Below are 15,209 nucleotides of genomic sequence, written 5' to 3' on the forward strand. Positions count from 1 at the left end.
TGAAACACATTCTGGGCAAGATCCCTGGAGGGAATGGCCATGGGTGCATCATCTGGGCACTCTTGTCACATAGTGATCTTCTGGGGACTCCTTTATCTTTAGTTGGATCTAGAAGTGGCCATTGATCCTCAAGGAGAGATGTGCACAGGCTGATGGCCCTCTGCGTCCATCCAGGCGTGGCACTATGTGGTACAAATCTGTGTGGGGAGAGGCAGGGACTTCAGTGAGGACTAGGGTTAGTGCCCCTTAGCCCAGTTCAGTGCCTTCATGAAATGGGAATTAGTAGGAACATGGGTGATACTTCTTGAACATCTGAATTGACATTGGTGATTATGCTAAAACTTTCTTACAAGTCAGTTTTATTAAGTGCTTTATGATGGAATGTAGACGAGAAATCACCAGGAGACAATGTGAGTCACTTTCATAATCATCTTTTTTAAAGTAATAGATACTTCCTTGGTATGCCTACTGCCGTGGTTTGATTGAGAATGTCTCCATTGGCTGATATTTGAACACTGGGTCCCCAGTTTGTGGGGATTTCTGGGGATGTTTGAGAGGTATGGCCTTGCTGGACGCAGCCTTTGAGATTAAAAGCCCCATGCTGGTTCTAGTTACCTTTCTGCTTTGTGCTTGTGATGTGAACTCTCAGCTCAGCACGCCATAGCAGAAGTGTGAACAGAGACTCTAGAATTAGGGTGTTTACCCAAGGAAGAGGGGAATTCTGAGTGTTAGAGATGTGCCCCATCTGATGCAGTGACAGACTTCAGCTCTGGTTCATAGGGTTGATGTCCTTCCTCTCACTTCCATCTGTCTGTCTGTCTGTCTGTCTTGTGCTGGCTTCCTTCCCATACTTCCCTAAGTATGATAATAAAGTTAAAATAACCACACTTTTCATTTCTTACTGCTCACATTTTATTTATTCAGGACATTGTCCCTTTTCCCCCTACCAAGGAATCAGGTTTTATTTTGGAGGCATATTTGCAAAAAACTTAGAAATTTGTAGAAACTCACTCTTGAATTCCCCAGGACATGACTCCGAGGCTACCTCGGGGAAGGACTGAATCTCTGGTTGTAGGGGATTCTTGCAATTTGGCAATGAGACGCTGGGGAAATTGGCTTCAGGACTAGGGAGAACTTCACCTGTATTTAGTGGAGGGAGTCGGTAGACGGATCCGATTTGTCGATGGTGGAAAGGAAAGAACCCTTTACCTGGGCCTCTTTTTCCTGAGTGGCCATGTGGTGGGCCGTGGCCATGTGGTGGGCCGTGGCCCCGATGCTGCTGCTCTTTGAGTTCTTGGCTATTAGAGGGTGGGTCACAGGGTCCATAGTCATGGAAATCATGTCCATCGGGAGGGTGTCCATGGGGAGGGTGTCCATGCGGATGGTGTCTATGACGCTCATGTCCGGGAGGGTGGTGTCCATGTGGGTGATGTCCATGGGAAGGATGCTCACAACTGTGATTATGAGGGGGTCTATGGGAGTGGCGTGGTGGGAGGGACCCTCCTTGATGTGGTGGTCTGTCTGAGTCGTGTGTTCCTTCTGGTGGAGGTGGGTGGCCATGTCCACGTGCCTTGTGGGTATGATGACGACCCCCGGATCCACTGAACTTGCACATATGTTTGCCACAAGGGGATTTTATGTCACTCACGTTTCTCTCCTGGTAAAGGACACAGAAAAGCGAATATAATTAATTATGTAAGAAATTAGATGTTAGGCTTGACTTAGACTGGAGGCTCTCAAAGATTTCACAAATCGCCAGTCAGTGGTGGTGCACGCCTTTAATCCCAGCACTCGGGAGGCAGAGCCAGGCTGATCTCTGTGAGTTCGAGGCCAGCCTAGTCTACAGAGCAAGATCCAGGACAGGCACCAAAACTACACAGAGAAACCCTGTTTTGAACAACTAAAAAAAAATTTTTTTTTGTTCTTATTTTTCTCATTTCAGTGAAAAGCGATGAAACTCTATCAAGGAAGGGTACTTGTCTATTAAACTAGCATCCTGTGATGGGTCTGACATCCGCAACACATTCCCAAGAAACTCTTCCAGAGGATGGACAGACACTCAGACACTCTTCCAGAGGACAGATGACACTGTCTACACCCTCAACTTTAGCTCTTTTTTTTTTTTTTAAACAAAACAAACAAAAGACCCCGAGTCTTTCCCTGTAGCTTAGGCTGGCAGGGAACTTGGGCATTCTTCTATTTCACGTCCCACATGTTGGAATCACAGTTGTATACCAACAGACTTTAACTTAAAAAAAAATCTATGGTTGGGCATGGTGGTGTACATATGGCTGGGAGTGACGATGGACACCTTTAATCCTAGCACTTGGGAACCAGAGGTCGGCAGATCTCTAGCAGTTTGAGGTCAGCTTGGTCTCCATGGTAAGTTCCAGACCAGCCAATGCTACATAGTGAGGCCTTGTCTCAAAACAAACAAACAAACAAACAAACAAATAACATCTATGGAGCCATGCTCTTGGTGACAACAAACCTATTTTTTGTCTCTGTCTGTTTCTCTGTCTCTGTCTCTGTCTCTGTCTCTGTCTCTCTCTCTCTCTCTCTCTCTCTCTCTCTCACACACACACACACACACACACACACACACACACACACACGTCATAAAAGCTAAATGAACCGAAGGAACTATGTGTAGAAATATCACTTGGCCCAGGCCTTCTGATGACAAAGAATGCTCAGGCAACCCACCTCGAAGTCGAAGACTTCACAGTTGATGACAGTGTCTTCTGGGGCTTCCAAATCAGAGGCTTCCACATTGTAGGACAGAAGTGCTCTGCAGAATCCAAAGACCTGCAAAGGGAGATGCCTGTTAGTGTATGTACAGTGAGTGTGTGTGTGTGTGTGTGTGTGTGTCTGTCTGTCTGTCTGTCTGTCTCAGGACAGATTTCCAACCGAAAAAAGCTTGAAATGAGTGAGAAGAAAGGGGCCAGATCTGTAACTTCCTGATGGAGTCCTTGCCTCTCACGCACGACACCTGAACAAAACCAGGGAAAACTGAGGACCATGCTCACACACCCCCTAAGTCATTTATCAATGTTATCCGGTCAATATTTGGGTCAGGTACAGGTGCCCCAGGGTTTTATTCAGACGTCTCTGGATGTCTGCCATGAGCAGACATGAGGACTGTCCTTTGGTCCGCAGCACTAGGCAGGATGTTTCCGCTGCTCTTAGCCCAGTGATTCTGCACTAAAGGTCCGGGTTGCTTGTACCTGGGAGAATGAGGAACACTGTAGAAGATGGAATTGTGTAACTTGCAAGTGCTGGGAAGGGCAGAGTCACTGCAAGGATGCGCTTACGTGGCCCTGTGAACATGTCTGCTGTCCCTAACGGCTGGCATCCCTGTGCTCTGGAAGCCCCTAACCTCCTTTGTTAAAGGACAAGAAGACAGTTCATCTCTAGAAAAAGCCATGCGTTGAGGCTGTCTATGCAGTTTTGAAAACAAACCAAACCTATATGAAAGTGGCTTTACCGTTTAGCAGGAATCGAGGACAAATTGTACACAAGTTCTGAAATTCGGTGTTTGTGAAATGAGTATGATGCTGTCTACCCACAGATTGCAAGCAGCTTTGGTTAAGGGAGGTAAGGCTGTTAGCACCCCACAAACACAGTGCAGAGTTTGTTAGGGACGGGTTTAGAAGAAGAATGTCTTGTCTTTTGTGGCTTCTGAGTAGGAATCTAGGACTGACTCCCGTGGGAAATTTGAGCAGTTGGAACACGAAACAATCAGTGCTTCCTCCCTTCTGGCCAGAGAAAGTGAGAGTGTTATTAAAGCCCAGAAAAGCCCTGGCGTTGAGATCAGAATGGAGTTTCCATTCGCTGGCACTTTCTAGCTAAGAGTGCACAGATAAATGGCCTCTCTGGGTGGGTGGTGGCACACCCCTTTAGTCCTAGCACTTCACTCTCTGAGTTCGAGGCCACACTGGACTACAGAGCAAATTCCAGAACAGTCAGGGCCACAAAACAAAACAAAAACAAAAATAAAAACAAAAAACCCAAACCAAAACAACAACAAAAACAAACAAAATAACAATAACAACAGAAAGAGATTTCAGGCCTCCTTATCCCAGGATAATGGAGCCGGACACTTGCACCCCTCTGTGGGATTGCCATGAAGCTCAGCAGACAGTAGGTAGAGGTGCTTTGTAAATGCCAAGACACCATGTGTATCAGCCACTTTCTCATCGCTGTGACCAAATACCCGCTAAACGATGACTAAAGGGAGGAAATATTCAGTATTGTTAGCGAGGTCTTCCAACAGATAATGGGTAAATTTGACTGGGGAAGAAGTCCTGCAGGAAAGACCTGCATTCTAATCCGAGCTTGGCTGTGAACCTTGGCAGGACCACAATAACTTCTTCACTTGTCATTTGGGATCTCTGTGGGGGTTGATTCATGGTTGTAGATGGCTCTAGTACATGCTGATTATTAGTTCACGAAGCTTTTAGTCTTGATGAATTGAAAACTCAATTTCAGGTGTATATATAAAATCATGTATATGCTAAAACCATTTTACCATCTGTAAACCAGAAAAATATGAGTGCTTTCCTTCTACAGTGGTAGTGTGAGTGTTGGTAAGTGAACATGTGTATGAAACCTTTGGAAGGGCTCCTTCAAGTAGTGAGCCCTCTCTGAATGACAGCGTTTCACAGGTGTTTGTCATACTTACAGGAGGGTGTCTGGGGAAATGCTGTGTGGAACAGTTCCTCATGGAGAAGTCCACATAGTAGTTGGTTCTTTCTCCTCCTCTCTAGAACAGAGGAATCAACATAGTTTCAGGAGCATACACAGTTAAGAGGAAAAGCAACAGACACCTATTATTCAATACCTCTTAAAGCGCCATGGGAATGAAAATGATGAATACATGCTATTTTTCTATGGTTTCTGCCTTCTAAAAATATATTGCATCAGTGAGAAGAGGTCACCACTTCACAGAAACTCTCTGATATACAGGCGTAAGCACAGCAGGAAAAAACACCCTCCCTGAGCCCAGACCCTCATTCTTGAGGGATGTCACCATTACTGTTTTTTTTTTCTTTCATTTTATTTATGTTTTTATGTGAAGTGTGGAGTGTTTTTCCTGCATGCATGTCTGTGCTCCATGCACATGCAGTGTCCAAGGGGGTCAAAAGAGGGCATCAGATCCTGTGGAATAAGAGTTACAGAGGGATGGGAGCCATCATGTAGATGCTGGGAATCGAACCCAGATCCTCTAGAAGAGCAGTCAGTACTCTTAACATGTGAACCATCTCCCCAGCGCCATTGCCATTGGTCTGATGTGTTTCTCCATTTAGGCTTGGTCTATTTGCAGAAATATATAGATAGTTAAATACTTCATTTACATGGGCTCATGAGCTAAGTATTGGACTGAAACCTGCTCCTTCCCTCTGGCCAATACATGTGAGTCCAGAACATTCTTCACAGCAAAAACAGTATTTGTATCCCATTGCACAATACACCATGATCTAGTCAATTTTCCCTTTCCAAAAACACTTGGCGGGGCTGGAGAAATATTTCAGTCGTTCAGAGTACCTGCTCCTCTTTTAAAGGACATGAGTTCAATTCCCAGTACCCCCAGCAGGAGATCTAATGCTCTCTTCTGAACTCTGGGGGCAGAGCACACGCAGACTGCACATACATGTATGCAAGCAAACACTCATACACATACAAATAAAAAAATCTTAAAAAACGATTCTTAAAAAAAAGCATTTCTTAAAAAAAGCAAATGCCAAACATCAACTGGCTGTGCTACCTGACAGTTCTGTGTGGGAGGCTCTAGAATTCTTGGTCTGTGAGGCAGGGACTTTCAGCATCGGCTACGATGCTGGTCATGGTGAGGATCTTTATTTTGAGCCTCAGTGTTATTCTGACCACAATATAAGAAGGCTGAAATTGGATGGTTTTTAATGCTCAAATAACCCCATTGTGCTCTTGTTTTTCCTTCTGATTCCCCACCCCACCCCACCCCCCACCCCCCATCACATAGTCACTGTATCCTCATTCCACACTCTCTCAAGTACAAGAAGCTCTAGAAGAGCTGGGCATTGGGGTTGCCGTTTGCCAAGCATCGAAGGCTGTGGTGATTGAAAAGGCAGCTGGCCGGGCGAGGCCGGGATACGGGGTGTGCCCCTCAGCTCACACCCGCCAGGCCGGCGTGTTGGAAACTCACCGCTCTCACAACCCTCTCCACTTTCTCCACTCTGAAAGAGGCAAAGTCGCCGTTCTCCCCTTTGTACTTGTCGAGGGCTTTGGTGGCTTGTTCTCTGTAAAGCTCGGGATCCTCGAAGAAATCCAAGAGCACGGGGCTGTCTTTGGTGTTGCCTAGGGCTGAAGAGACTAAGAAAGAAGAGAGATGGCCCATGCCATGGGGTCAGAGGGTCAGCCGCAATGTCAATGTCAGGTCTGAGTGCAGCAAATGTAAGCACAGCGCAGAGAAGGACACTAGGTTCCATACGACAGATGGACCAATGGATGGTTGAAATAACTTGTCAAGATCAGGCAGCAGCAGCAGAGATGCCCAGCTGTTCTTCCTTGCTGGCACTTGTGACCTGGACCCATGATGCCCTGTCCACTCCAGCCTTCACAGCTCTCTCCCTCCCTCCCCCTCTCCCCTCCCTCTCCCCTCCCTCTCCCCCTCTCTCCCCTCTTTCTTTTTGACCACAGGAAATCACTCTGAAGCTGACCTCAAACTCACACCTTGGCCTGGTGACTGCTGGGAATACAGGCCTGAGCTATCACTCCTCACTTCTTTCTTTCTTAAAGAAGCTTTCCTGTAGAAGCTGCTGGGTTGTTGCCTAGGTTCATTCATGCTGAAATCTACTCTCTTAAAACTAATTCTTTCAGAAAAAATAAGTAAGAGGAGTGTGGATAGACACTGGGACCCACACTTTAGGGATGTACACAGAGTCATCTCTATCACGTTTCCATGTGCTTCTGAGAACCCACATTGGAATCTTGGCCAGCCCCAATTATTCTTATCTCTAAAGTAGGAAGTTTTACAATGATTACTTCACAGTCTTGTGTGAGATTAAACAAAATGACTAATGCATGATATAATACAATATATGACTACTTTGTACACTCTAGAGTAGTATAAAACTTTTAACTGTTGAAGCCAATTCTTATAAAGTACTAAGTATTCTGCCAAGAGTACACATTATATTTAATTTCAATAAGAATCCTAAATGAGGCCGGGCGGCGGCAGCGCACGCCTTTAATCCCAGCACTCGGGAGGCAGAGCCAGGCGGATCTCTGTGAGTTCGAGGCCAGCCTGGGCTACCAAGTGAGCTCCAGGAAAGGCACAAAGCTACGCAGAGAAACCCTGTCTCGGAAAAAAAAAAAAAAAAAAAAAAGAATCCTAAATGAGGAAAGCCTGAAGAGGTTAAGTAACCTGCTCCCCAAGTCACAATTATTTTGGAGATAAAATAATTGGGCTGGCAGAAGTTCATGACCTTGGAAACAAAATCTAGACACAATGAAGACTGGATTCCATTCCAACAGCCTTGACTCTGAGGTCACTAGTAAATAACAAAGTTTGAATTTAAGCTCAGGCTGGCCTAAACTGAGAACTAAGTCTCCGCGATGGTGTGTACTGCCTCTTTAAATCTCTATACTTATATATTAAATCTCTTTAAATGACGTATACCAGAGGTGGGGAACTGTCGTCTATTTTCAGGAGAGTGAGTGGTAATGGAGAATTCAAGGGTAGTGGCCCTCTCTGATGTCTATCATGCGTTAGGTAACAAACACTACTGTATGATCAAGTTCTATGTTAATTTGGAATTAATTAGCGATTCAGCAGATGACCTTACCAGAACTCGTGGTGCAGTTATAGTCATTCACTCTAAAATCTTGAGAATCGTTTGAATATCTTGTAGCTATTACCTTACATTGTCCAATCACCTGTAAAACAAGACCATTTTAAGCCGTTATGTGCCTCAGATGGCCTACGAGGGAACACAGAGGCCATGTTATACCATCTCACTTAATGTGTATTTGGGGATTCCTCCGTCAGTCTAGTCCCAGAGCTGCCTTTTCAGCCTGCTCTGTGGGCTGCACACCATTGACACCCCAAACCCTTATGAGAGCAACCCTTTAAGTGCATCGTGACCACATCCCAAACATTTTCAAAGGAGAGAGCACTAGGACCTTCCATGTACAAAACTCTCACTTCCGGAACTGACAACCCATGTCTGCTTATTTCTTTGTGCTCTCGCCTGTGGCAGGGAGACAGACTGGCCTCAGTAACCAGGTCCAACATGCACAGCAAAGCTGTATTTCTCACTGCAACTGTGACCATTACTGCTAACGGACCACTCTTGAAGGCATACAATTCCCAGCTCATAAATTCACAGACTGCGTGGTCTGGAAAGGACACAGGAGTTCCCCTACCTCAACCCCTCTCCCTTTAGTGTGGAGGAGACTGAAGTCTAAGATGGTCGGTGTTTTGCCCAAGACTGGAAGCTGGTGACTCTATCCTGGGGAGGGGGGCAGGGGGCCATAAGCCCTACCGACTTACTTTCAACAGGGTTCCCAGGAATGTCTCTTAGGAGAGTACTACTTAAGGTTGACATCATCTTCATGACTCTTAAGGCAGAAGCAGTTTTTCCTAGCCCACATGTGGCCCCTCTGAGTGAGCGGAGTGGACAGAAGAAAGGAAGGAGCCGCGGTGGTCCGGTTACTTACTATTTCAGATGGCCACTTAGAAACAGCTTGAAGACAGTCGTCCTGGGGTTTTGTGGATAAGACCCAACAGTCAGACTCCTTCACATCTAGGACCAAGTAGTAGACGGTGGCCGGTTCCTGAGGACGACAAGTAAGGAACCGGTCAGTCGGATGTGGGAACCCAGAGATTTCTTGTTTTGGTTTGTTCTTGATTTTAATGAAAGCAATTTCTTCCTTCCCTTCCTGTCCTTGCCCTCCCTTCCCCTCTCCTTCCCTCCTCTCTCCATTTTCCTGTCCCTTGCTCCTTCTCTTTCCTTTTTAAGAACAGGATCCCAGGATGTGAGAACCCAGGCTGGCTTCTTCCTGCTTCACACTCCCAAGTGCTGAGGTTACAGGCATGCACCACCAATATGCCGGGCAGCAATCTCTCCTTTCTTTCTTCTTTTCTCCGTTTCTTCATTTCTTCCTTTCTTTCTCTTTGTTTTTTTTTTTTTTTTTTTTTTTTTTGAGACAGGGTTTCTCCTTGTTGTTTTGGTGCCTGTCCTGGATCTTGGTCTGTAGCCCAGGCTGGCCTCGGAACTCACAGAGATCCGCCCGGCTCTGCCTCCCGAGTGCAGTGCTGAGGTTAAAGGCATGTGCCACCACCGCCCAGCACAATCTCCTTTCTTAAAATTTCTTGGCATAACCAAATCTCTGCCGACATTCTATTGTGTCCTTTAACCTACATATTTGAAGACACAGCTTCAAATAGTGATTTCTAAATCCTCTCCTTAAGGATCAGGTGGTTTCTTCTCTCACCTTTAAAGGACCCTGTTGGTTTGAGTAGAGGTGTGTGCTGGATGTGCAAGCCCAGAGTTAAGGTGATAACAGCCACTGCCATCTCTAGTCTGTATTTGTGGTCCTGTCCTCTGTTCCTGAACTGGCTTTCCCTCCTTGATCTTATCTCAAGCGAAGTCTGTTCCCTTTGCTCCGTCTCCCTGGACTTCCTCATCCTCCTCAGTGGCTTCATTAATTTTTTACTTGGGTTCTGGCTACGCAAATGTAATTTGCATGGGCCCAGGGCTCACACCTATGACCCCAAAGCTCAGGAGGATTCAAGATCAGCCTGAGCTAATAATAGCAACAACAGCAGCCAAACAAAACAAGCAAGGAAAAAAGATAAATGAATCTTGCTTTGATCAGTTTCTTTGTTTTGGCCAATCACCAACCAGGCTGAACAACTTTTCATAGAAATGTCTCTGGTGTCCTGTCTATTCCTTTTTCTTTGCCACTGTCTTGGTCTGGTCCTCCTGCCCGAATTCCTGAAGACGCGAGCAGCTTCTTGGTTCATGTCCCTGTCACCTGCCTCTGTCTCCTCTATCTCACTGTGTCCCCTCCCCGCACCTCTCTGTATGCCATTCAGAAGTAGGGCCATGCTCTTTCATCCTGGGTCTGACACACGTGGAAAAGAGCTTCGAGTGGCAGAGATGGCTATTAAATTGTTAGTTGTCTTAAGTTCCCGCGTTCCCGTTTTTCTACATTTTGCCGTGCCCCCCTGTCTCCAAGGCTGTGAAAAGTATGAATTGCTTTATGTGTTGTCTGCCGTTGTCCACGGTCTGGCTTCCTGCTTTCAGACATTCCACCAGAGAAAAGGTAGGATATTGCTACTGTTGCTGCTGCAGTGGGAGGAACCAGCATCTCTCCAGAGTCCCCGATAGCCTGTCAAATCCATTCTAAACGACCATATAATCTAAATGAAGACAACAAGCTTGCTCGCCTTCAAGATAAGGCGTGCTCTCTTCCAGCTTCCCACTGAATTCCGGCTTTCCCAGAGCCCCGTTAAACTTCTGCCATTCCCTCCCTGCTTATTCAGTTACTTCAAAATGCACCTCTTTCTAATTCCCTGCTCTCCTAAAGGAGATGATGTGTTAGAACACAGCGATGCAAATCCTATCCATCCTCCAGGACCCACCAGCACCTTTCCCTTTCGGTGTTAAGAGATCTGTCATTCGATTACTCCCATATCTTCGGCAGGCCCATGGCCACAAAATACGTCTTATTTTACACAGCTGGCCTATGTGCATTTAGCAGACTATTGTTTCCTTAAGGCGCACAGCTATTCTAGTTTTCTTTTCAAAGTGCCCAGTGTTCCCTGGGCTCAGCACAGTACTTCAAGGTACTTACAGACTAGATGCATAGCTAACGGCATGCCAATAACAAACATTAATTCAGAGGCAAACCCAACAATGTCAAGCGAGCCCCAGAAACTGAACAGGAAAGCCTGATCAAAGCCATTAACTATGCAGAGCAGTCTGCTCAGGGGCTCCAGTCCCTTTTCCCCTTCACACATGGTCTCCCAGCTCAGCTCCTCATTGGCCATTTCTCACCACTACGTCCAAGTGAGCATCAGAGACTCGCAGCAGCTGGAAAGCATAGCCATTCCTCCGCCCTTTATTGATCAGCTCTAGAACTTTCTCAGCCGAAGGCTCGGAAGCATCACAGTTGGCGGGGCTCAGGGCATGGGAATACTGCAGGGTGACTAGAAGCAGTGCTATGGTGAGCACCTTCATCATGCTATGCCATCCTAGGCTGTGGCCCACCATGGCAGAACTCTATAGTGACACACACTCAATTGATGAAGGTCTTTATAGAGTTTCGTTGTATAACTGGGGGTGTTCACCTTGACCCCAGGTTCAAATATCTGTCAACAGTCTGTAAATGATTAGTGTAGAGAACGTTGAGACACGACACTAATGAGTCTGATGAGTGGGTAAGATCATCATCCAATCAACCTTCGCTATATCCAGTGGGCAACTGATGCAGAGTGTGTTTGACCTTAAGCACATACTGTGTGGGTGTAGAGATGGAGCTGGAGGTAATTTTTCTTCTGTCTCAGCTGGAAATCTCTACCACCAGCTGTCTCTTTGGATGGTGGCACTAAAATTCCACAGTGGAACACAGTCTCATTCAACAGCCTGCCTCTTGAGTGGCATGGAATTCCTTGAATCCCTTCAGCGGTGGCTGTGGACTCAGATGGGAATTTCTAGCCCTGACTCTGTTACTTTCTTACTGTGCAATGCTGTAGACCCCTCTCTGTCTCAGTCACTGTTCTACTGCTGTGAAGAGACACCATGACCACGGCAACTCTTTTTTTTTTTTGTTTTTGTTTTTTGTTTTTTCGAGACAGGGTTTCTCTGCGTAGCTTTGCGCCTGTCCTGGAACTCACTCTGTAGACCAGGCTGGCCTCGAACTCACAGAGATCCGCCTGCCTCTGCCTCCCGAGTGCTGGGATTAAAGGTGTGCGCCACCACCTCCCAGCCCACGGCAGCTCTTCTAAAAGAAACATTTACTCTTGGGGCTTGCTTACCGTTCCAGGTGGTTAGTCCACTGTCATCATGGTGGAGAGCGTGGAAGCACAAAGAAGGAGATGGTGTTGGAGAAGTAGCTGGATGTTGTACATCTGGATGGGTAGGCAGCAGGAAGAGGGAACCACTGGACCTGGCTTGGGTTTTTGAAACTTCAAAGCTCACCCCCAATGACACACTTCATCCAACAAGGCCATACTTCCTAATCCTTCTCAAGTAGTGCCACTGTCTGATGACTAAACATGCCAATATATATGAGCCTATGGCGGTGTCTTAGTAAAGTTACTATTGCTGTGATGAAATTCCATGGCTGAAAGCAGCTTGGGAAGGAAAAGGATTTATTTGGCTTATTTACTTCCATATTCCTGTTCATCGTTGAAGGAAGTCAGGACAGGAACTCAAACAGGGCAGGAAACTGGAGGCAGGAGCTGATACAGAGGCCATGGAGGAGTGCTGTTCCCTGTGGCTTGCTCAGCCTGCTTTCTTTCTTTCTTTTTTTTTTCTTTTATTTTATTTTACAATACCATTCAGTTCTACATATCAGTCACGGGTTCCCCTGTTCTCCCCCCTCCCACTCACTCCCCTTACTCCCAGCCCACCACCCATTCCCACCTCCTCCAGGGCAAAGCCTCTCCTGAGGACTGTGATCAACCTGGTAGACTCAGTCTAGGCAGGTCCAGTCCCCTCCTCCCAGACTGAGCCAAGCGTCCCTGCATAAGCTCCAGGTTTCAAACAGCCAACTCATGCAATGAGCACAGGACTTGGTCCCACTGCCTAGTTGCCTCCCAAACTGATCAAGCCAATCAACTGTCTCACCTATTCAGAGGGCCTGATCCAGCTGGGGGCCTCTCAGCCTTTGGTTCATAGTTCATGTGTTTCTATTCATTTGGCTATTTTTTTTCAATAATTGAGTAAAACTGAGATTTATTATAAGCCACAGTCGTCCTAGGGACCTCCATGCTATATATATAGCCTCCATGGTTCTATGGGTTGTGGTCTGATTGTTCTTTATTTTATATCTAGAATCCACTTATGAGTGAGTACATACCATGACTGTCTTTCTGGGTTTTGGTTACCTCACTCAGGATGATTTTTTCTAGTTCCATCCATTTGCCTGCAAATTTCATGCTTTCATTGTTTTTCTCTGCTGAGTAGTACTCCATTGTGTATATGTACCACATTTTTTTTCATTTATTCTTCCATTGACGGGCATCTAGGTTGTTTCCAGGTTCTGGCTATTACAAATAGTGCTGCTATGAACATAGCATGTATCTTTATGGTATGAATCAGCATTCCTTGGGTATATGCCCAAGAGTGGGATGGCTGGGTCTTGAGGTAGTTCGATTCCTAATTTTCTGAGAAACCGCCATACTGATTTCCACAGTGGTTGTACAAGTTTACATTCCCACCAACAGTGGAGGAGTGTTCCCTTTGCTCTGCATCCTCTCCAACATTGGTTGTCATTGGTGTTTTTGATCGTAGCCATTCTAACAGGTGTAAGGTGGTATCTCAGAGTCGTTTTGATTTGCATTTCTCTGATGAAGGATGTTGAGCATTTCTTTAAATGTCTTTCAGCCATTTGTGATTCTTGTTTTGTGAATTCTCTGTTTAGCTCTTTAGCCCATTTTTTAATTGGACTGTTCAGTATTTTTGATGTCTAGTTTCTTGAGTTTTTTATATACTGTGGAAATTCAGCCTGCTTTCTTATAGAACCTAGGACTACCAGACCAGGGGTGGCCCCACCAACAATGACTGGGTCCTCTCCCATCAATCCCTAATTAAGAAAATGTCTTACAGGCTTCCTACAGCCTGATCTTAAGGAGGCATTTTCTTTTCTTTTAATTAATTAATTAATTAATTAATTTTTTTTTGAGACAGGGTTTCTCCCTGTAACTCTGGTTGTCCTGAAACTCCCTCTGTAGATCAGGCTGGCTTTGAACTCAGAGATCTGCCTGCCTCTGCCTCTGGAGTGCTGGGATTAAAGATGTGTGTCACTACCACCCAGCTTGGAGGCATTTTCTTAATTTTCCTTCTCAGATGACTTTAGCTTGTATCAAGTTGATATAAAAATATCCAGCCCAGGGGGGAAGGGGATATTCTTATTCAAGCCACCATATCTCTCTGACTCTTAGTTTCTTCATTTCTAAAATGTGAGCTGGTAGTTCTTGGCAATATCGTGCAATGACTAAGAAGCCGTGTGTAAGTCAGTGAGTGCACAGAGCAGGTGCCGAGTTACTGATGCCACTCACTATAACCAGTGTTTGTGTTATAACTGGGGGCACTCCCGTGCCAGCCCAGTTACACGTGGTTCTTAAAGCAAATCACAGGAAAGAAGACGGGGTGGGGGTGGGTCGGAGATGGACAGGAGCTGAGAAGCTGAGTGACTGTCCCATTTGGGGAAGGGCTCAGCACAGGGAGCAGGGAGGAGTACAGCAGCCCCGACCCGACCCCTCCGAAGCGTGGAACCTCCATACTTGCAGAGGCTGCAGCTTCTGAAAGAACCCAAGAGAAGCTGCCTAGGTTTCTTTCTTGCTGCTGCACACAGTGTCTCTACAGCATGTCACCTCCTCCTGAACGTCCTCCCCAGTGAGGATCTGCAGCAGTGGTGACTACCCTTGTCTTCCTGTTAGGCACACTCAAGGAACTTTAACAAAAGTCCTGGTTTGGGGCTGGAGAATGCTACTGGGTGATAGACTCTTGTGGAGCATGCACAAAATCCTGGGTTCGTATCCAGCAGAAAGAAAAACATCAGCACATGCATCTAGATCCCTTTAGTCAGAATCAGTGTCTGTAGTGGTGGATCTGGGTGCTGGCAGTTTTCAAATTCCCAGATAATTCCAAGACTGAGAAGGACTGGGCCTCTGTACTGAAATGAAGACACAGAACATTGATGGAGTGGTGATGCAATATCATAAAAATACCTCTTCATGCTAAGACACTGGAACTCTTGCTGGGCCTCCCAGTCAGAGTTAAACTCTGAGGTCACTTAAGACCTAAGAACTGCTATCCTACTGTGAACTCAGCCTGTTTATTTAATGTGCTTTTAAGAGAACAGTGTGACCATCAAACTTATTTGCCTTGGATTTCCCATGAAATCAACTTTTTATTTGTTTTTATTTATTTATTTTGTTTTTCGAGATAAGATTTCTCTGTGTAGCCCTGGCTGTCCTGGAACTCACTCCGTAG

At 45.9% G+C, this 15,209-nt stretch overlaps 1 protein-coding gene across 1 annotated transcript; it reads right to left on the reverse strand.

Moving 5' to 3' along the window:
* Nucleotides 1-888: 888 nt before the first annotated feature.
* Hrg (histidine rich glycoprotein) lies at nucleotides 889-11,296 on the reverse strand. The gene is made up of 7 exons (XM_028875210.2): nucleotides 11,046-11,296; nucleotides 8,701-8,817; nucleotides 7,827-7,917; nucleotides 6,185-6,351; nucleotides 4,685-4,765; nucleotides 2,707-2,808; nucleotides 889-1,657 (listed from the first exon to the last, which is right to left on the reverse strand). Exons 1-7 carry the CDS (start codon nucleotides 11,259-11,261, stop codon nucleotides 962-964), a joined length of 1,470 nt encoding a protein of 489 aa, XP_028731043.1. The 5' UTR covers nucleotides 11,262-11,296; the 3' UTR covers nucleotides 889-961.
* Nucleotides 11,297-15,209: the final 3,913 nt, after the last annotated feature.

This window comes from Peromyscus leucopus, chromosome 12 (genome assembly GCF_004664715.2).
Source record: "Peromyscus leucopus breed LL Stock chromosome 12, UCI_PerLeu_2.1, whole genome shotgun sequence".
Classification (NCBI taxonomy): Eukaryota; Metazoa; Chordata; class Mammalia; order Rodentia; family Cricetidae; genus Peromyscus; species Peromyscus leucopus.

Excerpts from the sequence above, each read along its gene's own strand:
- Hrg (XM_028875210.2), bottom strand. The coding sequence starts at position 11,261 with ATGGTGGGCCACAGCCTAGGATGGCATAGCATGATGAAGGTGCTCACC. Across the intron at positions 8,818-11,045 it reads ATGCTCACTTGGACGTAGTG|GAACCGGCCACCGTCTACTA; the intron begins GTGAGAAATGGC and ends TGTCGTCCTCAG. Across the intron at positions 7,918-8,700 it reads CTAAGTGGCCATCTGAAATA|GTGATTGGACAATGTAAGGT; the intron begins GTAAGTAACCGG and ends CTTGTTTTACAG.